At 34.2% G+C, this 26,007-nt stretch overlaps 3 protein-coding genes across 6 annotated transcripts; 2 read left to right on the plus strand and 1 right to left on the minus strand.

Annotated features, from left to right (window-relative positions):
• Window positions 1–6,554: 6,554 nt before the first annotated feature.
• LOC110698730 (thylakoid membrane protein TERC, chloroplastic-like) lies at window positions 6,555–20,298 on the minus strand. 4 transcript variants are annotated; one of them, XM_021876238.1, is made up of 15 exons: window positions 19,882–20,298; window positions 19,721–19,801; window positions 17,665–17,732; window positions 17,503–17,579; window positions 13,473–13,560; window positions 13,227–13,307; window positions 13,047–13,103; window positions 12,210–12,291; window positions 11,041–11,090; window positions 9,244–9,300; window positions 9,059–9,137; window positions 7,985–8,043; window positions 7,412–7,469; window positions 7,186–7,306; window positions 6,555–6,950 (listed from the first exon to the last, which is right to left on the minus strand). In XM_021876238.1, the coding sequence occupies exons 1-14, from the start codon at window positions 20,021–20,023 to the stop codon at window positions 7,215–7,217; spliced, it is 1,071 nt and encodes a 356-aa protein (XP_021731930.1). In that variant the 5' UTR covers window positions 20,024–20,298; the 3' UTR covers window positions 6,555–6,950; window positions 7,186–7,214. The 4 variants fall into 4 exon arrangements, with proteins under 4 accessions (XP_021731930.1, XP_021731929.1, XP_021731928.1 ...); XM_021876237.1 differs by having other exon boundaries at window positions 6,555–6,935; window positions 17,665–17,804; window positions 19,882–20,297; XM_021876236.1 differs by having other exon boundaries at window positions 17,665–17,804; window positions 19,882–20,297.
• A 2,301-nt stretch (window positions 20,299–22,599) lies between these two features.
• On the plus strand, window positions 22,600–23,603 carry LOC110698834 (glutathione S-transferase T2-like). The gene is made up of 2 exons (XM_021876352.1): window positions 22,600–22,908; window positions 22,959–23,603. Exons 1-2 carry the CDS (start codon window positions 22,600–22,602, stop codon window positions 23,601–23,603), a joined length of 954 nt encoding a protein of 317 aa, XP_021732044.1.
• Window positions 23,604–24,290: 687 nt separating this feature from the next.
• LOC110698835 lies at window positions 24,291–25,544 on the plus strand. The gene has a single exon (XM_021876353.1). The coding sequence runs from the start codon at window positions 24,291–24,293 to the stop codon at window positions 25,542–25,544; it is 1,254 nt and encodes a 417-aa protein (XP_021732045.1).
• Window positions 25,545–26,007: the final 463 nt, after the last annotated feature.

Genomic DNA, 26,007 nt, shown 5'->3' on the forward strand with positions numbered 1-26,007 from the left:
AATAATCCATAAACACCAATTTGTTTGTTTGGCTAAACAATCTAAAAATCAAAACAAAAAGAAAATCAACTTCGGTCTCTAAAGGCAACATAAGTCAGCACAGTAGCAAAGAGACAGCAGCAGTAGCAGCAGCTAGTAGTAACAGCGCGCAAATAGCAGCAGTACCAGGCCAGCAGACAGCAGTACCAGGCCAGCAGACAGCAGTAGGCATTAGTAAACGTAGTAACAACAGATAGCAGCATGTAGCAATAACAGCATACAGTAGTACCAGGCCAGCAGACATCAGTACTAGCAGTAGGCATCAGTAAGAGCAGTGACAGCAGCAGACAGTAGTAACAAGACTGTAAAAATAGAAACTAACAGTTGTCAATATTCTCGCTTTATTAAAATAAAAGGAAGACATTGAGGCTAATCTATCACATGAAATAAAAGTGGTTTATAGCACGTTGTATCTCATCTAAAACAATCCAAGTCCACTACTCCTACATTATTGAAAGACAGTAAATAAAACAAACATAAGAGTATTGATCCATGACTGGCAGATTGTCAATTCTCTCTTGCCCTTTAATATTTCAATTTCTTGAAGGAACGGCCAGGTCTTGAAGAACTTTATATTGATGTGGACAGAATTAGCAATTCTTGATATTAGATATACTCTTTCAGAAAAACCAATCACGCAGCCTGAGTTACTAGGTTAATGAGGAGTGACTTGGTCAATCAACAGTAAATTCAAGTAAAAAACGAGAAAAATGGCAGTAGCAACATCTACCATAGCAGTATTAAATGGGCTTACCTCACCGTTCCTACCGGGAAGGAAGAAGAGTTGTGGTTGTTAACAGCAAAGTCATCACTACAACTAGCAGGAAGTTGTGGCTGTTGTAGCTGCTCCTAAGAAGTCTTAAATTGCAATAAAATTGACATCTGAAAAATAAAGAGCATTGATCATCACAACTGATGATAGAAACTTGTTTTAACATTCCACAGTAGCATAAGTGTTCAAATTTTTAATAAAAATAAAAAGCTTCCCCTTCAACAACATTGGCTATTTAGAAAAGCGTACATCAATTTGTATGATGTATACTTAAGAAAGAGGGTGGGGTGATTCCCACAGATATCTAGTAATCTTATAAATAATTTCAGAAGACTAGTTCCAATTTCTTGTGAGAAGGATCATCTCAAGTATTTATGCACAGAGGAGCACATAAGCCAATCATCTCATTTTCTACGTTAGAGCCTAAAAACATGAAATATCTATCAAGAGAGCTCGGCAACATATGCAATCACTTCTGATCTAAGGGGCTATAACAAGATAATGATTTGGCATCAAATGCCACTTTCATTCTTTGCAAGGAAAAATACTTTCCTAATAAACTGGATGCTTTTAACCATAAATCCACCTTCAATTGACATTATTAGGGAATTGTGAGAGCATAAAACTTTAGGAATGAATCATATAAATAGGATAATGTAGAAATTGTTCATGAAGCTTAAGAGTTAGTGAGCCTACTAGCGGGACTAATCCTAAAGTTTCATATAAAAATGTGAAGCAAAACAAGCTTGCAATTATTGTTTTACATAGCTTACATCCACTGATGTAACTGCCATGAGTGTAGTGGCAATTTTCCAACCATCAGCACCATGAATTTCAACGCTTCTAACATTCTAGTTCTAGTCCATCACAGTAGAAAATTAAAAAAATAAATGCACATTATTTCATGTTATATTTCATAATAGAAATATCACTTAGCTTACATTATATATTGACCAATGCAAATCAATTTGATCCAAATAAGTATTACGAATACAATAATTTTATTATCAATAACATTATAATACCAAAACAAAGTGATTTTTTAAACAAAATTCGAGTATAATACTAAAACTTAAACGTGTGAGTATGATATGGATGATGAATAGGACAGAACATTGTAATCTAGTAGCTAAAAACTATGAAGTAACATGAAATGGAAACCCTAAAACATCCCAAATAATTTGTTCATATGTTGGGAGTGATTCCATTTAATGGTAGGGTGTTCGAAGGATACAACGGAACAAAAGCTCAAGTCTTTTTATTTCCCACGCAATTTAGGGCTACCTGTCAGGTGGTTTTATAGCTTTTATTTGTCTTTATTGATATGCCAATGTGTGCTAAAATGGTTTGTACCAATTTAGATATTAAATTAATGGGCAATATTTATGACAGATGGCTGAATAGCAACCCATGATGCCTTATATCAATGGCAAGTATACTAATTGGTATCAATAATTTTAATGAATTAAAAAATGATAACAAGCAAGTATGTGTGTCACGTGTGAACTTACCCAAAAACAATAGTAACATATACCAGTTGGGCCAGTTACATATACTGCTAATGCATAACAAAAGTTGTTTAACATTTTAGGAAAAAAAATGAATTAGACATTGCATTTAAGTATCTAACCATTTCAAATATTCATAGGTATATTTTTCTACTCCATTTAAATATAAGTTGGATTTTTTTTATTTGTACTATTACAACCCGTTTGGTTATTTAGTGGTTATAAATCATGGAAATGGTAAAGAACTTGTGAATAATTGTTTTATTCATGACTTTCATGTTCAGATCATGGTAATGAAACTCCATCAACATACAAGTGAATTTTCTCCATAAATTTTCATTACTACTCAATAGCACCTTGGAAATGGTAATGGACGGTAATAATGAAATTTTATGAGGAACATAAGGGCTTAGAGATGACCTCACATACCACTGGTAATGATATACTGTACAATTTTTTTCACATATTTGCACATTATTTCATTACCATTTTCACGATTTATATACATTCACCAAATGTGCCGTTAGGTCTTAACTCATTTGCTAATTTTCTCGATGACAACATGAGTTTTGAGACAAAATAACTCTAATGACTATAATTTTAAACAATTGTGCCTTTACTCCGTGTGATGCGCGCATAGCTAGTCATGTTTAGTGAACCCTTTCAGTTGTTGTAAACATTAATGAGAGAAATATGTAAACAAATATTTTAATGATACAAATGTTCGTACACAGTTTTTAAGAGTTAAAAAAAATGATAATTAATATTAATAAGAGTAATTAAAGAGGGTATAACAAGTAAAGTAACGTTTGAGCTACATAATAGTTTTCGATGATAAAGAATATTTAAGGCTATGGAAGGGCATTTTGTTGCACATTAGTGTAGATTTTGTGGGACCTTTTTTTTTTGTCCCCTAAATGTGTATATTAGGCAATAAAGTTTCAGTGTCATGGCACAATCACACGTCTGGGCTTACACATACCGCTATGTTGCACTAAGTTTTAATCGGGCCACAAAGCTTGTATATGCTGGATTCCTCTATATGTGGACAACGAAGTATATTACATCACTAAGCTTGAATAGGGTGTCAACAACTCACCTGACCTAAAAGGTTTACCTGAACTGATTGAATTCGAGATTTTTTTATTCGAATTCGATCCGGAGTCAACCTGAAGTTAATTCAAATTCGACTTCACCTGGTAATTTATAGTCCAAACCCAATTTGAAATCAACTCATAATTAATCCAAAACTAATAAGACCCGATAATTCAAGATCCGGATTCGATCTAACCCGAAACGAAATCTACCTGAAACCATTTTGACCCGAAAAATATCTCTTTTTATCCGATCTGTATAAACCCAACCCCTATTTAGCCGACTTGAAACATCCTTTGACCCAACTAAACCCGACCCAAAACTACAATAGTCCATTTAAACCCGGCCCATTTTAATTAGCTTAACCCAAAATTTTCCATGACGATCCTCTCCTACCATTTTAAATTGTGGGGCTCAAGAGAAGTTATAATTTAGAAAAGTGAGACATATGCTCTATCACATTTACTTATCCTCTGCATTCATCTAACTAAGCTGACAAACTACAATCATATCCATGAGCCCATGATTTCCCACATCTAAATATTCTACAACATTGGCAAACTAAAAGCTCATGGATGACCAAAAATTCAACCAGTAGCCTTACACGTACATTATAAATTCATTACTCTTGTCAACACCAATGACAAAATCAATCCAACCATTCGTGTTAGCTACAAGCAAAACTGGAACCACTGAGCATATTATTGGTGATCATTACAGCCATTCAACATTACAAATGTTCAGCAAAAAATGTCTCAAGTGAATTGTAGTGAGAACAAAAAGGGAGACAGAGAAGGGAATGATAATTGGTAATAAAATGGTATAAAGAAAACTTTAATTTATAGGAAATACATACATACTAAAGAAGTATAGAGTGGTGCCGCAAAGAAATAGCAATGTTGAATGGAGTCAACATTATAGGGACGGTACAATGATCATTGATTAATATATTAGTCCATGATTTTGTACTCTAAAGTCAAACAATCCAAATAAAATATACTTCCTAAAATGTATAAAATTTGAAATTTATGACATAAATATGTATATATGATATATTAATGTGATTAGGTGTATTATATTCACCTGATTTTGATGAATTTGAATTTATCTGAATTTATTCAACTTAATTGAATTTATTTGAATTTATTTCAACATATCTGAATTTATCTAAATTTATATAAACATATATGAATTTGTCTGAACTTATCTGAATTTATTTGAAGTTATCTGAACTTATCAGAAATTATATGAATAACTGAACTTATATCAATTTATCTGAATTTATTTGAAATTATTTGAATTGATCAAAACTTATCATAAATTATCTTAACTAATCTGAATATTTCAAAAATTATCTGAACTTATCTAAATGTATCTGAAATTATCCGAACTTAGTTATTTAAATTTATTTGAACTGATTAAATTTATCTGAACTAATTTGAACTTATCTAAACTTATCTAAAATTATATGATATCATCTGAACTTATAGGCTTGAAATAAGAGAAAATAAGGTGAATTGAACAAACCCTTATCTGAACGGATTTTAACTTACTAGGGCTTATTATAGCTTATTTTAGTTGTAATTTATTTGAATTTGGATAATAGAGAGTGTAATATGATGGTGTGTCCATTTCATATGATTGTCACCAATCTAATCTTATCTTATAGGTTTAGGGTTTATGCATTGCATAGAGTTGTTGGATAATTATAAGGTATGGTCCAAAAGGAGAATTTTATAATATAAAGTGTAGTTAGTGAAAATATAATTAATTGTTAATATGAGTAAGAAATAATAAAATACTTGTGCTGGTAGGATTAATGGGGAGAAATAATAAAATACTCCGTAGTAATGTGTCTTTACTAAATAAGATGTTAGGATTATTATGAAACCAACTACGTAAAATAAATGTGTTGTGATTATTACGAAATGGAGGGACATAACTTCACTAACAATAACAAAATTCAAACATTACTAAAATTTGAAAATCTTGTACTCTCATCACGAGTTAGATGTTAATATATAATAAACAATCTGGATACTTTTAATAATCGAGTTGCTAATGAATTGATGATGATAAATAGTCGCAAAAACGATGATAAACCAAAACGGTAAGGAAAAAGACATTTTACAATGATGTGATAATCACCTGATGAAGGCAATAAATAATCATTTTCTTTAATAACTTGAGTTGTCAATCTTATATCAATTCTAATAAGCCAATACAAACTTAAATGAAACCCAAAAAAATGATATGGACTATATATGAATGAAAATCTCCAATAACAAAAATGACATGACAAGTATTCTAATATAGCTAAAACAACTTGAAGTGAGATTGGCCCGAATTCAAATGATTCGATCCAAAACCAAAACTAAAGTAATTCTAACTGAGAATGAGCTAACAATCGAAGTAACTAGATTCAAATTTAATCAGAACTGAATTGATTTGAACCGAGATCTAATCGAATTCGAAATAACCCGATCCAAAGTCAAATAAATCCATTTTGACCCAAATAAACCCGATAAAATCCGAACCCGAGTTCATCTTAACTAAGTATGACTCAACCCGAATTTGACTTGACCCAAGTTCGATTTGTATCCAACCATGCTTTAACTCAACTTTAACCCAAATCTGATTAAGTTCAACCCGATTTGATTTGGTTTGTTAGGTTAAAATAATCCATCATTACCCGACCTAAACATCCCGACCCGTCGTGGGTCAATCCAAACTTCATCTGGGTACCCGATTTGACACCTTCTAAGCTTGGTTCACTTGGTAAGTTTTTTACATCATAAGCTCGAATTCTAGAGGTTGCTTGATTAAATTTTGTTGATTGAGGGTTTCATGAGAATTTGAGATTGGGGATACCTTTACGTTTCCCCTACTCCCAAATGCTTGACCTATAAATATTGGATTAAGAAACCATGAAGGTTGATATCCAATAAGAGTAATTTTCCGTATCATCAAAACGAGAAAACAAAAATCATATTTCGTTGCCCAATATTAGAATATAAAAATCAGACAACCATGAAGTATGTTTTGTGCTGTGAAGAACCATTCAAAAATTGCAAAGATATCTCATGAATTCAAGGTAGTAAACCTAAATCAGTTTATGATCATCGAAAGGCAAAAACATATACAGAAAAAATGATATCATTGCTCATTATAAACTAGCTAAGTTTGACAGAGCAGAATTATACTGATGTTAGTCAATTAGTGCTCATTGTGGCAAGGCTACTCCAAGTCTGAGATAGAGAAGACACAATCACAGCTCGCCCCTCGAACCTGAATGGGGGGGCGAGAAAATACAACAAAAAAGGGGGGTGGGGGTGGGGGAGATGGGAGAATGAAGCAGCACTCGATGTAACATCACAGCTTTCCCTGTATACATACAACTATACAAGATGACACCAACAATTTTCATGAACTGCAGCTTCACCTACAAAATGCCTGATATGATCCTCTACTGGACGAGTGCACGATTGACTAGCCAAAAGTTCCGACGAGGACAGTACTTCCTGTTAGCCAATAAGCTGGGAATGAGTCAGGTGGCCATCTCATTTCTTTTGATGAAAAATAGGGGATTGGGGATTTGAGCAGCTAAGTTTTGGTTGATTATAAAACACAGCTTAAAAATTATTGAATTCCCCAAGAAAAAGTTTGCAGTCTTAGCAGTGATAATTTTTGCTCATGGATCTGTTAAGAAAAGCCTTAAAAATAATATTGACGTATGAAAACAAAAAAGATGCAGATGACATGAATGCTTACAATGGAGCCATACTCCCTTGTCACTTCAATTACTCAGACTTTTTAATAAAACTCAGAAGCACACCGGTGGAAAGGCTCGTAGCCACAAAACCAAGAGATACTTCTGTTCCGACATGGAACCCTGAAAGAAAACAAAAGGAAGAGACAGAAATTAAACCACTCCTGATTAAACACTAAACATAGAAAAATAAGGGAAACCAGGAGAATTTAGTGTTAAAACACCCACCAAAGTAATCAAGGATCATCTTCAGCCCAATGAAGCCTAGTACAACAGCTATGGAGGGCTGAACAAAAGAAATTGTGGCTGTTATTAGTATTTTAAATAGTCATAGGGGATAATTCTCTCCCAAACAAAAATTAAAAGATAAGAAGATGATGCTCCACAGAGCTTGGAGCCATGGAGGGGAAAGCAACAAACAATGAAACAAACCAGGAAAATAGAAATACGGATGAAGTAGAAACCAGGCCATTAGTATCATTTAATTACTAATGATATATTCATAGACTGCATTTCTATCAATCAATCAATCAATCAATTAAAGCCTTAATCAATCAAAGACTGCATTTCTATCGCCACACATTATTCAAAGTGCACAAAAGGTGAAAGAATACTTTGAACTCCTTCTGAGTTGACATATTTTGTTCCAAGCCTTCATCAATTTTTATGTATTTAAGTTTCCTATAATGAATCATTATGGTTATCAACATGCAGCATATTACTATTTACTAAAACAACAAAACCTAAGTTTGTATAAATTCACAAAAAACAGGTCTAACGATGACAGAAAAGTTAACTCACCTGCAGGTACTCCAAATTGGCCATGCTTTCAGAAATAAGAGTATATAATGATCTTAAACCTGTATTAAAATTGGACGCATCAGTTCATACTACTACTTTATAATTATAAAAAAATTAAAAATGTTAGCCATTCAATACACTTGGAAGCTTTGCATTGCATTTGGTTTTTCCAGCCTATAAGTCAATTGATACAAGTATATTATTTTGTGGTCAAATAAAGTTTCAGAGAAATCATCTACTTCGTATTATCTTTTAAACCTAGTTTATGTTCCTCCTTGCTCAGCCAAAATTTCCTATCCCTGTAGTTTTCTTAATTTTAGTTCAATCAAAATCTCAAGAAATGTCTCTTTCTTTGCCCACCCTAAGCCCAAATTTTAGTTTTGCATCTTTTTTTCCGTTCCTTTGGCTGGGCTTGAAGAAGCTTTTGACTCGTTCAATTATAAGTTCAATAATTATCTCAGATTATGTAGTCCAAACACCACCTATTTTTTTGTCCAATTAGGTTCGTAATCTTCGGACTTAAAAGCTATAGATAATTTTTTTCACTTTGGAAATGATTATTCTGTCACTTAGAGTCTAATAGAAAGGTTTGATTTATTTAGACATAACTTCCAGCAGGACCAGCACCATAGTTACAACTCTAGTTACCATTCTAACAGACAGACACAGGCATACCTCAAACCTTAGAATAACGTTATTAAGATAGGTGGTAACAAAAGAACTTAATCTAAGCCAAGTCTATATCAATATATCATCAGATGTTCAGCTCTAAATGTGCTTCTTAAGTATTCCAAGTCAAAGTTTAGCAGAAAGTTTTTAATTTTTTGGTTTCAAGTTAATATTACTTCTTCCATCATGTTATCACAATATTTAAGTTCCAACAAAGATAGTATCATATTACTCGGATAAGATTCTCATGTTTCATATGGTAATGAAGAAGAACCAGTAAAAGTGATAGCTAAACAGTACGCTCAATTTTTCACCAGCATAGTGGTCATAATGATGGAATGTTCAATGTTTTGTCTAGAAAACTAACACCTATAGATTATTGGTCTACAGAGAATAAAATATCACCTAAGATCGCAAAGAGATTGGATGAAAATACTATGAAAGGATCTCGTGTTACACCAAACACAGCTGGTATTGAGTCGACCTGCATGTAACAGAGATAGGCAAACAAAATACTGATTAATCTGTCCATGATCTAAGCATGGTTAACCATAAAGTTGATATTAAAAGGCAAGAGATAAAGAACTTACAGCAAATGCAATATCACTCAATTCAATAACTGCTACAGTGAGGAGTAAAGGTGTGGCCTGCCCAAAATTTTTTTATGCCTGTTAGAAGCCAAGTACAAATGTACAATTACTGTAACAATACAAGATAAAGATAACAAAGGAAACATATGTGCACACATTGATAAGGAAACATTCACTAATTGTCAAGTCATCTGAACAAAACTTAAGGTGAAGTGATGGGCAGAAATCTGTTCAAACAGCAAAATAAATAAATAAATAAATAACTGATTAAAAAAAAAACAATTTAAATTGGTCATCTAACCGAGATAAAAGGCAACATGGAAAGAATAATTTGTTACATAGCTTGGCCAGTCTTGAAATAAAGCTCTACTCTGAGTTACTCATATACACACTTTGGGGCAGCTCTTTTAAAAACAGTCCAGGATTTTGACGGTGTTAAATTTTCAGTTATAAATTAAATTTTACGGTATAAATCATTTTTTAGTCTCTCTTTTTTGTCTCTTCTCACTATCTACCCAGCGGCGGAGCCATCTAAGGACCTGGTAGGGCACGTGCCCGGCTACCACAAAGAAAAAAAAAGTGGGGGGGGTTCAAGTTAAATAAATATAAAATGCATAATTATAATCATAGATTGCTAGTAGCCTAGTGGTTGAGCCTTGGTGATTCCATCAAAGGTCATGGGTTCAATTCTCTTGCCTAACATTTTTTTTTTCTAGTTTGGTTGTAAATTTTTTTAATAATTCTTTTAACATATGCATGCTCGAATTATAATAATTAATATTTTAGATCTTACTATTTGATACGAATATGTATTTAGTGATTTTGAACCTACAACACGAAGGTTTTTTTTTTAATAAATTGGGTCATCGCTTAAAGTCTTGAATAGGCCAGGGTAACATTTGATGGATTTTGGAATACTACGTAAAATAAATTTGAATTTTGATATCAAGAACATTCTTTCACGATTGCATGTAGTATGTATGTAGTTGTGTCTTGATTTTTTTAAAAAAATTGAAAAGTTTAAGGAAAATTTTAGAGGCTTAATTCATCGAAAAGAGGATTTCCTGACGGCATGGTACCCTACCATTGTTAAAATCCTGGCTCCGCCACTGTCTACCATAAATCCACCACCATACTCTCCTTACTCTCTCCTCTATTACTCTCCATCCCCACTAACCACCATCTTCCTTTCTTCACTCTCCCATGGTACTCTACAAAGTACAAACACCACCTACATCATCCTATCTCCTCTTTGACACCACCACGGCCCCACCATCACCATAAACACGTGATCATATCTCAAGTAATTCTAGGCACATAAGCAAGAGGATGGACTGTGAACTATATTAAATTCCAGAAAAGTTGGGATTTTTTTTCAGAAGAGTTCCCTCAGGGTTGGGATTATTGTGAGATAAGAAAAAAGATTAATCCAATAGTTTATTTTCCCAAATACAAACCCCTTAAATAGTTAATTACATGTTTAAAGAAGAGATGACACTGATAAAGAGACATGGCAGGTGCAATAACTCAATATTTGATATGACAACCTTTACTGGCTGGTCCAATGAATGATCCTTTTTACCTGACTAGTGATGGGGGTACTGTTTCCTTTTCAATGTTTCTCTATGCATGTGTCCATGTGAAGAGGTTTAAGAGCAATAGCATTTCATGATGAAACCCATAACGACATAGCAAAAAAATCATGTAACTGTTGGCACACTTCAATTTGATTGATGTGCTCAGTCTAAGCTTCAATTAATAAAGAAAATTAACTATCAATGTTCATTGGTGACTGACCTTCCACACACCATTGTCAATTGTGAAAAACCGATTGCCATCATACCTAGCTGCAAAGTTCAGATGATGAGAAATGAGAATTTTGGACAAAAAACCCTGACAGCAAAGTGTAAACTATTATCATCAAACCTTACAGGCTTACAGCATTATAATTCAAGTATTCTAGCGATTATGATTCTCTTACAACAAGATTTTAAGTCTATTGGTAACTCATTTCACGAGACTTAACTGATATGAATCTGAATTTATCTGACAATTCAGTTAAGCGACTTAAACAACCACTTCTATTTTCTAATAAACAGCTCATGCAACCATCTAATGATCGACATCCTTATCTGTTTCAGTTTCTACATACGAAGTATTTTGTTTAAGATAACTTGTCAATTAAGGCCCATATCTGTTAGTATTGCCAATAAACATAGTTTCTATAAATAATAGAGCCTGACATGAGTTGTAGCCCTACTAAGACTAGGAATCCAAACAACTTAGGATCCTTTAAAAGAACATAGAATTTGTAGAACATGCATCATTATTTATGTTTCACTTAGAGCAATTATAATCCATTCAAAACAATAAAATATAAGGCCATTTCAGTAGTCTGCTACATGTCATTACGTGAAAGCTGGCAACAACTCAATCAATTCCTTTTATCTACTTCATATACGAGAGAATCAAACGACAATGGCTTTCTGTTGGTAAAACAATTTCTTATCAACAAACTCATGAACAGCACTCTTGTTGCCACTGCTCGTACACTAAAATCTTTGAAGCCAGACCTACTTTTAATTGACTTGACAATAATTTTTATTCGTCCTATCAGATATTCCAAGGAAAAGAGCTTCTCAATCTGACACATCAGTAACACACCCCACCCCCACAATTTTTCTTTAAGATTTATATGTATCATACTATCATCTAAAATAGTAGTAGACAAAATTGCATATTGCTCTGATCTTCAATACTAAAGTACACTTATTTTGATACATGGTTCGTAAACTTAGAAGACAAGACTAAGCTTGAAAGTTCAGGGCACTTGGTTTTTTAAGTAGAACAATATAGTATCACAAAAGGGAGCCATAACCAAGACAATATTATTTGACACATCCTCATGAACTCGGCTGAATGATTGAAAAGCTACAAATTGTCAATATACATAGAACAATCGTTACCTGTGACAGGAATTACTTTCTGGCAAGTCTTCACGATAAAATTGTCTGACAAGTCTTCATCTTCTTCTTCAGCAGTAAATAACTATTTTCAATATGCGGAAAAGGGTACACACCCAAAAAAAAAAAAAAAAAAAAATGGTATCAGAATGAAAATTTTGTGCAAAGTCAGACCAAATATAAAGCAGAAGGAACGTTTTAAGCCAACTAGGAAAAAGTTAGAAGACAAATTAAAGCAGAACCTAGGTAAGAGGAGCAATTAAAGCCACAGTATGAAGCACGGACCAGGTAACAGTGCCACAGCCTACTCAAAGTACTGCAGGTTTGCCTTAATTTGGCACCCAGGACAGGCTTTAAGCAAGGATTCCTTAATGTTTTAGCTGTCTTAAACTCTTAATATGAGCTAATTACGAGTTTCCCCTGTTATTTCAGTTATTATTGGATCACGAGCAGTGAGAATAATTAAATTTGACTTGCATCAAGAACTTTGTGTACAGGACTATGAAAAGACCAAGAGATGACAGTTCTTAGAAAGACTGCAACCATATATACCAAATTACATGGGCAACAGTAACAAAGGAAATTATAGAAAAAAGAACTACATGTTAAATTTCTTAATGATGAGTTAAAAACCACAACATATGCAAGGCATCTATACATGCTCATCTAAGAAAGGGAGAACTACCAACAGAGTATAATATGCAGGTACTTATATACTATTCTAACAACAGAGTATAATACGGCCAGTGCCTCTTAGTTTCTGCTGAACTATCAATTATAAAGTTAAAATTTTGCATCTTATACAGGTAAAAGTGGCCCTATGGTTAAAAGTAATGTTACCTTAAATGAGGAATACAGGAGTATTGCTGCTAGTAGAAGGTTCACGACTTCAAACCTCTATCAGAGCAAAACAAAATGTACAAGTTAAAACACTGTCAACAGCAAGGGAAGTTTCCAAGGACTGTAAAAAAAAAATTAAAAAATAAAAATAAAAAAACCATAAAACGGTGAAGAGTCAACCTGAAGCGTGGCTGTCCCAAGAAGTATCAGTGTTAATCGGAATATAATGGCCCCAGCGATACCATAAGAAAGAACACGATTCTAGAAAACAGCACGAAAAAAGGTAAGACATTGAAACAAATTAAACAAAATTCCCCTAAAAGTCTATCTTTCAGTGAAAGAGGTAATACAAATTCTACAGCAGAATTGTAATACTGATTTTTAACTGATATAAACTACAGATCACAATTAGCAGATAAGCCATACCTGGTACATGATTGGGACTTTGAAGTACTTGAAAACTAAAACAAAGACAAATAGATTGTCCACAGAAAGACTTTGCTCCAACAGGTACCTGAAAATGACTCTCGTCATACTGATGAAGATTCACAAAGTACAACAGCAAATTTGTATAGTAAAGAGGACAGAGATGCCATACAATACAAATATGTAGCTGTCCTAGGACACAGGCGTGGTTATTTCTACATTAAAGTTTCGTCAATAATGAAGCTCAGACTATCATTTGAGCATAATATATCTTTCCTTTTTCTACCATTACAACCAAAATTGAACTAGAATTCCCTTTTCTCTCCAATCCCATCACTACTCAAACTCAAGGCATATACAATAAGTCAAGCTACCACAACCTCGTGTCAATTGATTTAGGAAAGAATCGTAAAACAAAGAGGATGCATGAGAACACTACTGGATGAAAATTGTTTTATTAGCACATCTTCCCCAATGTATTAAATGATTCAGATGCACAACGAAAAATATGCCTGAAAATAGATGAGGTTTGCCTTGTCGTCTTGTCGGTATTGGGACCTGAAGCAGGTTTGGGTTAAGTATCATGGATATAGGTAATCAACAGTGATGTGTAACCAAGATGGTTAAGCAAGAGCCAGTTTTATGTGTATATATAGTTAGTAGTGATGACAATAACCCACTAGTGTTAAAAACTTCTTACAAAAACATGTCTTTGTATTCCTTATAGTTAGTAGTGTATTCACCTACTACAACACGTAGAAATATAAGCTGCCACTGCTCCATGTTGAAAGTTATCCTCGAAGACTTGTAGTTAGGAGCATACATCTTTCACTACACCATGTTCTGGTAGTTATCCCAAAAATTAAGGCTTCAGATTATATATTTATAGCCCCCAACACACCATAGGGTGATAGTTAACCTAACATTGGGAAAATAAGTAACATAATTTAGCTAAGACCAATCAAGTTTCACTAATATCTGGGAATTAGGAAATTCTTATTTAGCTATTTGGCATGATTAGTTGTAGTTAACTTGTCCCTCCTAAATCCATCGAGAACTAGAAATCCTGCTTAGAACCCAATTAATTCATGCACAAGCCAAGTAATCAACTCCACGCAAACCCAGCCATATTTCCATGTGTTTTTGCCAGGCACCAGCCCTGTTTCCACATGTTTCACCATACATCCACCCCCAAATCCACCAATAACAATCAGCCTAAATTTGCTGCAAGAAGCACAAAGATTAGCTCAGAAAAACAAGTTAAATTAGTGAGCACAATCTGATGCAAACCCCATAATTATCCTACAATGAACAAACCAAGATAATGAAGACCTAAATTGAATCAGTAAGCTTCCTCAACTCCATTCTGTGGAAGCTAACCTTGCATTTTAGCATGTAACCACCAAATACTCCATGCTGTCCATAGTTAATTATAATACTCTCTAAAACCAAGCCCCTCTTTTGGGTGAATATTCATGGATCCATGTAACCCTACTGAATTTACAAAATCCAAATAAATATAATTCCTCTATTCAAGTGTTAAATGGGAGACATAATAAATTCTCAGCATCATATAATATTTAATCTAAAATAGCTATGTCAAAGTTTTATACTCATTTGTCACTAGTGACAACTCTTTAACCAATGTGGCTAAGGGGTATCAAGTTTAATACCAATGTTGATTAATCGGCCCTTGAAAGTTGGTAATGATTTTGGTTCATGTCATGTGATGTGACAAAGTTTTACATTGGTTGTTGCCTACTGTAACCCTCCACCTTTATCCAGGCTTGGACTGGCACCGGCGGAGTCTGGATGAAGGCCAATTCAAGATGAGGTTCCTTGGTGTATGTTCGTAGATGATATCGTTTTGGTGGATGAAACTAAAGATGGGGTTAACGCCAAATTGGAGCAATGGAGGTAAAGGTAGGAATCTAGAGGGTTTAAGCTAAGTTGGAGTAAGACTAAACATTTGGTATGCTGCTTTGGTACACAGAGGGGGACAAGCGATGATATAGTGAGTTTGGACAGAAAGAATTTGACCATGAGTAAGTGTTTTAAATATCTTGGTCAATCATCCAGAAAAATAGTGACATTGATCAAGACGTGGCCCACAGGATTAAGTCGAAGTGGCTTAAATGGAGAGCGGCCTCGAGAGTGTTATGTGACCGAAGCATTCCTATACACTTGAAGGAGAAATTCTATAGGACTGCCATAAGACCAGTGTTGCTCTATTGTACAGAATGTTAAGCTTCTAAGAAGGAGCACATTAAAAAGATGGAGGTTACGGAAATGCGCATGTTAAGATGGATGTACGGGAACACTCTAAGAGATAGAATAAGAAATGATGTTATTCGCAAGAAGGTGGGTGTCGCAGGCATTGCAGACAAACTAAGGGAAAATCACTTGCGTTGGTTCGGGCATATAAGATGGCGACCCTAGGGTGCACCGGTACGAAGAGTGGAAAAGTAGATAAACGAGGTATGAAGAGTTGGTTGGAAGGAGTTAGGAAGGATATGAAACATATGGATTTACGTGAGAATGAGGTATTTGATCGTAAGGGATGAAGGAGGAAAATTTTTGTGGATGACAATACGGAATAATCACTTTTAGTTCATGTAGCCGACCCCACTTATGGGATTAAGGCTTTGATTGATTGGTTGAAAGTTGGTAATGATGATTTTTACTACCCCGTTTTCCTGAGTTCTACCCATTTACTATTCACTAGGTCAAAGTTTTGGAATTTTGACCATGTCTAAATATTATCAAGTTTGATTATTTAGATTCGTATCGTTATGAATTTTCAATACATCAACTTTGTATAATTTTTTACTAATGCACAATCAAAGAAATTAATGGTCAAAATAGTGCATTGAAGACCGCGTAAAATACAAGTGAGTAACACTTAGCAAAACGGAGGTAGTATATCTTTATTTGATTTTGATTTTTAATAGTAGATATCCTCTCTTTAGGTTTCAGCTCACTTTCCTAATTCCTTCATGACCTCATTAGAAGTTGCAGACCAACTATTTCCAAAGACTGTAAACATTATATACATTAACTTTGAACTTTAAAAAAATCACATAGTATTAGATTTGTTGCCAAAAATTCATGCATGGCTTTGAGATTATCGAGCTTGAATGTAAAAGTTAACTGTAACTTGCTCTCAATACTTTGGATCAAATCTTTTCTTTTCAATTTTTTTTTTTTTTTTTTTTGGAACCATTGGAACTGAAAGATCTATGTTGATCCAAACAGGGAGCTACGCAACCACATGGCCAAAAAAAAAAAAGATTTTTACAAATTTAATAAAACAGTAGGCCAAGAAAGGATGCCTTCTAAACAACTAATGGACCACACTAATATTTCATGATCTACAGCTGCTTGGAATATCGTATTTAAAAGGGAGAGAAGATGAGTTCTGATCAGCCAACTGTATCTGACTCTCAGTAACCATGTTGAAGCTAGGATCTAGAAAGGGGTAGAACACATAAGCAGTTCTCAAAATCTCTTAGAAATAAAGGAACAAAAAAAATGTTCATCTGTAGCCAAATATTCTACTGTAACCAACCAGGTTATAGCTATTTTCTGGGAGAGGAAGGTCACATAAATAATTCCGAAATTTCATTTTGAAAGAATTCCACAGACTAATGTGAATGAAGGAAACAAGAACAGCAAGTGGAAAGATATAGAGGAGGCTAAGGAATAAATTAGCAGTACTTTGAAACAAAAATTAAATATGAAGCAATAACTACAAACACTCTCTTATCCTATTTATCATCCAAATTCCAAACAGTAAAATGTGAAATCATCAGATATGATTCTCCAATTTGGCTACCCGTCGAGTTCTGTAAGCAGCACTATATTCAACATACTTATTTTTTTATGGTAGTGTGGATCACTCATTCCATTTGTATTCATATGAGATATGTAGTACAAGACAAAAGCAAAGCCATGAAGTTACCGGGTATTGGCACATATAATATATATTTAATTTGTACAGGTTTGACAAAAAGAAATTACAGTATCATACCCCGCAAAAAATTCTGTAGCTTTGCCAACTCCTTCTGTGAACCCTACACCGATACCAAATGCCACTGCTGTGCTTACCTGATAGGATGATTGACTACATTGTTTAACATAAGTGAAAGTAAACAGGGGGAAAAAAGTAAAAAATACTTTCAAAGATACTCACACACAAGGCAACATTTCGAACAGATGACATATAGCTTCCTTTATCATCCTTTTCTTTTATTGTACTGCCTGCAGAAGTTGACAGATGAGACTTCCTATCATTACTACTGGGATATGATTGAGTACTATCTTCATCCTGTTCTGCATGCCATTCAAGCAACAAGCTACTTCAAAAGAAGCTGAAAAAAAGGACGCCATAATAGTCCAAAGACTTTTCCACTTGTGTATAGATACTCAAAATGTCAAACTACCAATACCATTGAAGATTCAAAAGATTTTTCAACTCATCAAAATAAAATGAACTGATAAGCCAAACAATAGCATCAATATGGAGGGGAGGGAGGAGAAGAGGGGACTGCAAATTAATACTACTATTCCCATCAAGCATGCAACTCTCCCTCTAGCCTTTCTCTACCACTCTGCAAATTTTACAAGTAGACCATCATCTTTCTACATATATTTCCATATTTTTTTTCTGTTAGACAATCTACTCTTGGTAACTGAAAGATATGAGTATATCACAGAAAGGATTTTGAAATAACAAGGAAAAAAAATAGAAATTGGGACTTTGTAAAAATTTGAGATATGATTGTCGTGTGTGGGCAAAGGGAAGAAGTTGATGGATTAAGAAAGCCACAAGTGCACAAACGAGGTGCAGTCCTACTAACAGAAAAATTATAATTAGAGCAGCGACATGATCAGCAATTAATCTTGGTTAATGTTTTGTGAAGACCACTAACATGTAATTTAGGAACAGTATTTGACCTTTTGAAACCTTTCTAAGTGGTAAACCTCAAAATATATTTAATTGCTTTGAGTGACTCAAGATACAAAAACATTTCTCAAATGATTTTCAGGCAAGCATGTGGCTACTGCTTGTCCGCTGAATATGGAAGAAGAGAGAGTGAATGAAGCTCAAGCTGACCTGTGGCTTGAATGGAAGCTATTAGGGTGAATTTTGTTACTCAGGAAAACAAGATGATATTATGTTGACATCCTAAATAGGAATAACAAGATGATTATTTGTAGATAGAGGGAGTAGATCATAACTATACATAGTTGCTCTATGGATGAATTATGTTGACAGCAAACAACTACAGATACTCAATGCCAATCCCATATCGCCGGAAAGGCAATAATCACGTCACATACAATAACAAGCAAGTAAAAAAGAATGCATTTTGGATGCCCGGGAACTCAATGACATTACCACATCCCTTCTTGTGTTTCGTTAACAAAGATCAAATTCTAATTAGTCTTAAACTACTATTTCCATCAAAATTGAATCATTTACAGCCAGCTTAGCAAGTGATAACAAATAACGATATCGCCACTATATTGGTAATCAATTTATACTTTATTCTATAAGGACAGTACCATGCATCTATGCTAATGTCTAAGGTTTTTTGGCCTCGTAAAATTTAGACTGGCATTCCCTTGTTCTTTTTAGACTGGCATTCCCTCGTAAAATGTAAACGAGGGAGAGGGAGACCGAAAATGACTTGGTGGAAGGAGTTAGGAAGGATATGAAATATATGGATTTGCATGAGGATGAAGCATTGGATTGTAAGGGATGGAGGAGGAAGATTTATGTCGATGACTACACAAAATAATCAAATTTGGTTCATGTAGCTGACCCCACTTATGGGATTAAGGCTTTGATTGATTGATTGATTCCCTCGTTCTTTAATGTTGACCCCATTTGACCTTTTCACGATTTCAAATGAACATCATTGAACAATAATATCTTTAAATTTAATCACGTATGATTAAAATTATGAAAATTTAAAATATTAAAGCTGCATCAAAATGAATTTAAAAAAATCTACCTACAGGTATGTTCTCGTTAAATTCATGGATACATAATCATGGTCACAATTCCCCTCTTCAAATGAAATTATTCGAGACAAACATAGAACAGAAAGAGAAATCAATTACAATAATTAATAGAAATTATACTAGTATAAGGTAATCATTTACAGTAATTATACTTGTATACTTGTAATTATACTTGTATAATTACAGTAATTAATAGAAATTATACTTGTATAAGGTACCTGAGGTAGTGGAAGTAGTATCTTCCTCCTTAGTACTCTTGGCATAAACAACGGATAAACTATGCGTTTGCTGGGAATTCACTGAATCAAAATCAATCAAATTAAACAAAATCATCAAATTAAATTCGAAACATCGAAAACGAAGCTTAAGAGAGAGTTGCCTGAGGGAAGAAGAAGAGATGGAGGATGCAAAAAGTGAGTAGAAGACAAAGAAATGGAGGATGAAATTCTGGTGGAGAAACCCTTATTGAATTTAAGAGGGATTGTTTGGACACCATTGTTGATCACTGAAGTAACTCCCATTTTTGCAAAGATTTCTGGGTTTTGGGAGGTTGTGATTTCGTAACACTTTAGTTTAAACTCTCACTCAGTCACTCATGAAAGAAAGAAGAAGTCTGGAATTCGATTTTGTTTTTTCTGAATTTGGAGGGAGGAGGAAGGTCGTCCATTTTAGATGGGGATAATAGACACAGAATCTGTAAGGCTTGATGATTATTCTGATGCTGGGTACGGGCTGGGTCGGGCGAGTGAATGTGTCGTGCTAGTGGCCCTCGTGCTGTGATTAAACATACTACTTGTACAGTAGCCTTGTAGGAAAAAAAATATGAGTTAAAATTACTTCATATACTACAAATTTGTTATTTAGAAAACGAAAGTTTAGACGATTTTAACAAGATATACAAGACACAATTACGAAAAGATAAATCCTTACCGTTTAAAAAGTATGAGAAAATACTTATTAATAGTATTAAGACAATTATATCCTTAAAATATTTGTTTACTTATATGCCCCTATTAATATGACATTAATTACTTCTAAGCTTTTCATTGTATGATTTAATGATTTAACTCCTATAAATAGTGTTTGGATAATTATAAACTCAAAAATATTTATTTGTTCACTTATTTACCTTCATTAATGGTACTTGTCTTTTTTTGTTAATAGCTCTTAAGAATAATGAATGGATATTTATACCATAAAAAAATTTGTTTACATAATTTCTCTCATTAGGTTGTCAACCGAAAAAGTTCTTCGGATATTGCTAGCTATAGCAAAGTTGCCATAGTCACAAAAAGGTAACATAAGTTAATTGCTAGTCTAGAATAGAGTCTTGAGATAAGTCTCATGCAAGACTCGTGCGTTAATATCATCAAAGACTCATGTGAATCTTGGATTGAGTTTGGAAAATCTAAACTCGTCTCCAGACTTTGCATGGTAACAAAGGTGCTGCAGCATTTGATCATGAGCCAATCACAACTTACCACCTCACTTAACAAAGTTAATGGCAATTCAATCTCAAGAATCCCAACGGCTACTTGCATGTAATTATAAAAATTTCGCAAAATTAAATAATTTCGTAGTATTATAAAATTATCGTTATATATTATAAAATAAATTTAGTAATTATCATTAAATTTAGTAATTATCGTTAAATTTAGTAATTATCGTTGTGTAATATGTCGTCTATAACAAGTTTTACAATATTAACTTAAAGATAATTTTATCCGAATCATCATAAATGAGTATTTTTATCCAAAATAAATTCATAAGACATGAGTATTAATAATGTTTACAATAATTAAAAAATAATAATTAAAGATATTTTACAAAAAAATCATCAATCATCAATAACATAATACTAAAACAGATACCAGAAATGACACGTGTCAGTGTGTCACTTCTTGGTGCAAAATTTTCCCTCCAAAAACTATTTTTCTTTTTTCTTTTTTCATTTTAGCCATTATGGGAAAGATTTTATTATGTATGGGTATAATTTAATTATCTCCTTTTGTTTCTTTTGTAATTGTTTCAACTATAATATTGTTTCCTATAATCAAGATTTAAATTTATCAAATTTATTTCAAATTTAATATTATTTTTTAAATTGGTCAACATATATATATTTTTTTCGAACAGGTCAACATATATATTATTAGAGCACTCTCAATGGTGAGCATTTTATTTGCTCATGGGCATATTTGATGAGCAAATAAAATGCTCACCATCTACAATGGTGAGAAAATACAAAAAACCCAAAAAAAGCCCACGGGCAAAATGGAAAACGCCCAAAGTATGGGCATTTTCTTTGATGAACAATAAAGCAAGTGGGCATTTTCTTTGACTGAGCGCGTCAGCGAGCTGACCAAGGGGAAGAAGACACGTGGCATGCGCAGTAGATTGTCCAATGAGAAAATTGTTACCGTTTACAACGGTTACAATTTTTGTAATGTATTTTCTGAAAAATATATTTTGTAAAAAAAAAAAAAAAAATTACCAACGGTCATAAAATTAAATTCTCTATAAATAGACATGCATTTTGATATATTTTGATATAATTTCGTAAACACTTTAAATCCTCCACATTTTAATTTTCTTAAAAGTATTTTAAATTTGTAGAAGAATATTGTTGTTGCAATTCACCCATATTCAGGTAACAATTAGTTTTTTTTATTTTTAAATTTATTTTTCTAATATAATTAGTATATATGTGATTTTTTTAAAAAAAAAAATTGTAGGCCATGTAATTATATTGCAATATGTAATTAAACAAAGTTGTGTATATTTTCTCCATAAATTTCTATATATAAATGTAGTTACGTAATAAAATTAGTATATATGTGATTTTTAGGCCACGAAATTATATTGCATTATGTAGTTAAACAAAGTTGTGTATATTTTCTCAATAAATTTCTAAATTCATAGTTCTTAAGTGTTGCAAGTATTGGTTAATTAATTTTTTTTAATATGTACATGTAATTATGTGTTAAAATTAGTATATATGTTATTTTTTGAGGAAAAAAAAAATATTGTATGGCATGTAATGTAATTGCATTATGTAATTGAAGAAAGTTGTTGTTTTTTTATGCAGAATCTTTTAATGGATCCAAACAACCCAAATTTCCGTCAACAATTTTCGGGTTTTAGTGATGATTTCCTAACTAATCCCGAGTTTCAATTGTTCTTGCAAAGAATAGGCAGTATGTCTTCGCAACCACCTCCTCTGCATCAGACACCCACTGAGGTTCCCCTACAAAACCCTGCTAATGAAGATCGTACACCCGAAACTGATCTTGGTAGTAACACACTCTTCGATGAGAGCGAAGAGGAAAGCGTACCAGAGACGCCGCGATATCCTCCTCCAGCAGTTCGCTTGTGGAACCCAACCAGGTTCCTGCACGAGCTACCCGTATTTGGTATGTTGCGGAAGATGAAGCTCTGATTGGGTTGTACTTGCAGATTAGCGAGGATGCTATTAAAAGTACAAGCCAAAAAGCAACTAGCCTATGGCGCAATGTACATGCAGCATATCAAACTTTGCATAAGCAGAAGCCGCATATAATTCCGCCAAGGCCTATTAAGAGTCTGACGTCGCACTGGAGAAGGTTGGCAGCGGACACACTGCAATGGATATCTTGCTATGATGAAGCAGGTAGACTTCCGGAGGGAGGGAGTGGTTACAATGAAGCTGATCGTATGAAAAGTGCGGCGAAGCTTTTTCATGTCGCCCAAGGTCGCAATTTCACTTTTCCTCACGCAATTGAAATGCTTAACAAGGATCCAAAGTGGAGACCAAAGTTGAGATGGTCAATGTCCTTGAAGGAAAGAAAAGCCGCTTGTGATGCTGAGGAAGAAGGTAGTGCTGGAAGTGGGAAGAGGTCCAGAGATGATGTAGAGGATGAAACCCCTACGGATGGTTTTTCATATGGCGGTTTACAACGACCCGAGGGTGTCAAGAAGGCAAAGGCGAAGCGTAAAGGGAAAGCAGTAGCAATAGAAAGTGGTTCGTCTGAGCTTAGCGAACGAATGAAGGAATTCGCTACAATTCGCGAGAGGGAGGACATTCTGAAGGAAAAGAGGATCAAAATTGAAAAAGACAAGTAACAAAGGAAAAGGGAGGAACTTGACATTCATAAGATGAAAACCTGGTTTGATATGGTGCAAGCTCTGAAGAATTCGCCTACGCCACTCACTTCTGAAGAAGAGTCGTACAAGAATTTTTTACTGGGTAAATTACAAGGCCTTTAAGCATGTTTGGTTGTAGTCTTTTATTTATTAAGCGCAATTTAGTCTTTTATTTTTAAGTTGTATTAGTGGTGTGGTTAATCTCAATGTAAGATGTACACTTGTATTCTGATTTTCCAATATTGAATGACAAGTTGTTTAACAAGTTGATTTAAGTTTCCATTCATACCGACATAATTGCTTTAAATCTTTGTCATTGTGTAGTCACAGTTTTCTGATTTCACTTTATCAGAATGCTTTAACTTTGTGTCATTGATACCGACATAATTACAATAAATCTTTGCCATTGTATAGCCACGTTTTCCTATATTCACTTTATTAGAATGCTTTACCTTTGTGTCATTGATACCGACATTATTGCACTCAAGACTTGTCACTGTCAACTAGCATAGTATACCTATTCCGTGGTTGAAAATTTGATTCCTGTACTTGGTGTGGTCATTCAGATTTGTAACCACATATTCATTTGATATTTTTGCTATATATAGTAGGCATGACACATATCCACAACCACACCCCTTCATCAAGTAACAATATTAATACGAGATGTATTCTAGACCATCATCACGCTCAAGTTCAAGCTCATCTTCTTCAAATACTGAAGAATATGACCAACTTGTTGATGAACTCTTCACATACCAACCCCCACCTGTCCTCATGCCCCAAACACAATCCCAACACTCTTCAAAAAAACCTAGAGGGGGTACGAATAGAAAAGATAGGGAAATTGGACATGCCAGGTTATTTAATGATTACTTTTCCAATAACCCTGTGTACAACACCACCCAATTTAGAAGAAGATTTTGTATGCAACGACCTTTGTTTGTACGTATAATGAACAAGGTCGTTGAAGGTGATGTTTACTTCCAGCAGCGTAGGGATGCAGCTGGAAGGTTAGGTTTATCACCTCTGCAAAAATGTACAGCGGTGATAAGAATGTTAGGCTACGGCATGGCTGCGGACGCCGTGGATGAATACGTTCGGATCAGTGAGTCAACCGCTCGAGTTACCCTTCAACGTTTTTGTACCGGTGTCATTGAGCAGTTCGGAACCGAGTACATGCGAAACCCTACAACTGATGAATTAGCCAGAATACTGCATCAAAATGAACTGCGTGGTTTTCCAGGCATGATAGGCAGCATTGATTGCATGCATTGGGAATGGAAGAACTGTCCAACGGCATGGAAAGCGCAGTACGCCGGTAGGAACAAGAAAGCAACGCTAATACTGGAAGCCGTTGCAGATCAGGATTTATGGATATGGCATTCCTTCTTTGGGATTCCTGGATCTTGTAATGACCTTAATGTCTTATACCGTTCCCCAGTGTTCGATGAGGTTCTGCATGGTCGAGCTCCTCCGGTAAATTTTACCGTTAACGGCCATGAATACAACATGGCATATTACTTAGCCGACGGTATTTATCCGAAGTGGGCAACTTTTGTTCAGGGTATCACAACCCCTCAACTTCAAAAAGATAAATTGTTCGCTGACCACCAGGCTGCTGCTCGAAAGGACGTTGAAAGAGCATTCGGTGTTTTGCAAGCTCGATTTGCAATAATACGAAAACCGTCACTGGCGTACAATGAGGACATACTGCGAGACATAATGAAAGCATGTATCATTATGCACAACATGATTGTTGAAGATGAGCGCCACAACTACACTCAAGCCGAAGTTCTAAGAGCCTTCTACGAAGAAGATCAACAAGAATCAACACCAGCATCAACATCTACAACGCCACCGTTTGAATTCAATGTAGGCCGACCTACCAACTTTGACTTCAACGCATTTCTACAGTGAAAAGCTTCCCTCCGTGACAGAGAAATTCATCTATCTCTGAAACGTGATTTAGTCGAACATATTTGGCAACGATACGGGCCACGTAATTAGGGAGAAATTAGCATGACTTAAATAAAGCCAAGTACTATGGCGTAGCTATTTTTCCGTACGCAGTCGAGTTATTTTTTAGTTGTTGTGTTTTTTTTATTTCCTAAGTTTAATTACGCATGACGTTGCAAATGTAATTGGTTTCTAGTATTGTACCGCTTTTAAAATAAATAAAAACATTTAACAAATTTTGAGCTTTTTTTTACTATTTTTTTTATATAACGTACTTAATTTTACGACAAATTTTAACGATAAAAAAGACAAAAATAAAAAATATAAGTTACACAAATTTAAACTAATTTTTATTTATTTGGAGTAACATTGTTAAAATATAAATGAAATAAATAAATAAAGAAGTGTTGTGTAGGAGAGAGAA

The sequence above is a fragment of the Chenopodium quinoa genome, unplaced genomic scaffold (assembly GCF_001683475.1).
Source record: "Chenopodium quinoa cultivar QQ74 unplaced genomic scaffold, ASM168347v1, whole genome shotgun sequence".
Taxonomy (NCBI): domain Eukaryota; kingdom Viridiplantae; phylum Streptophyta; class Magnoliopsida; order Caryophyllales; family Amaranthaceae; genus Chenopodium; species Chenopodium quinoa.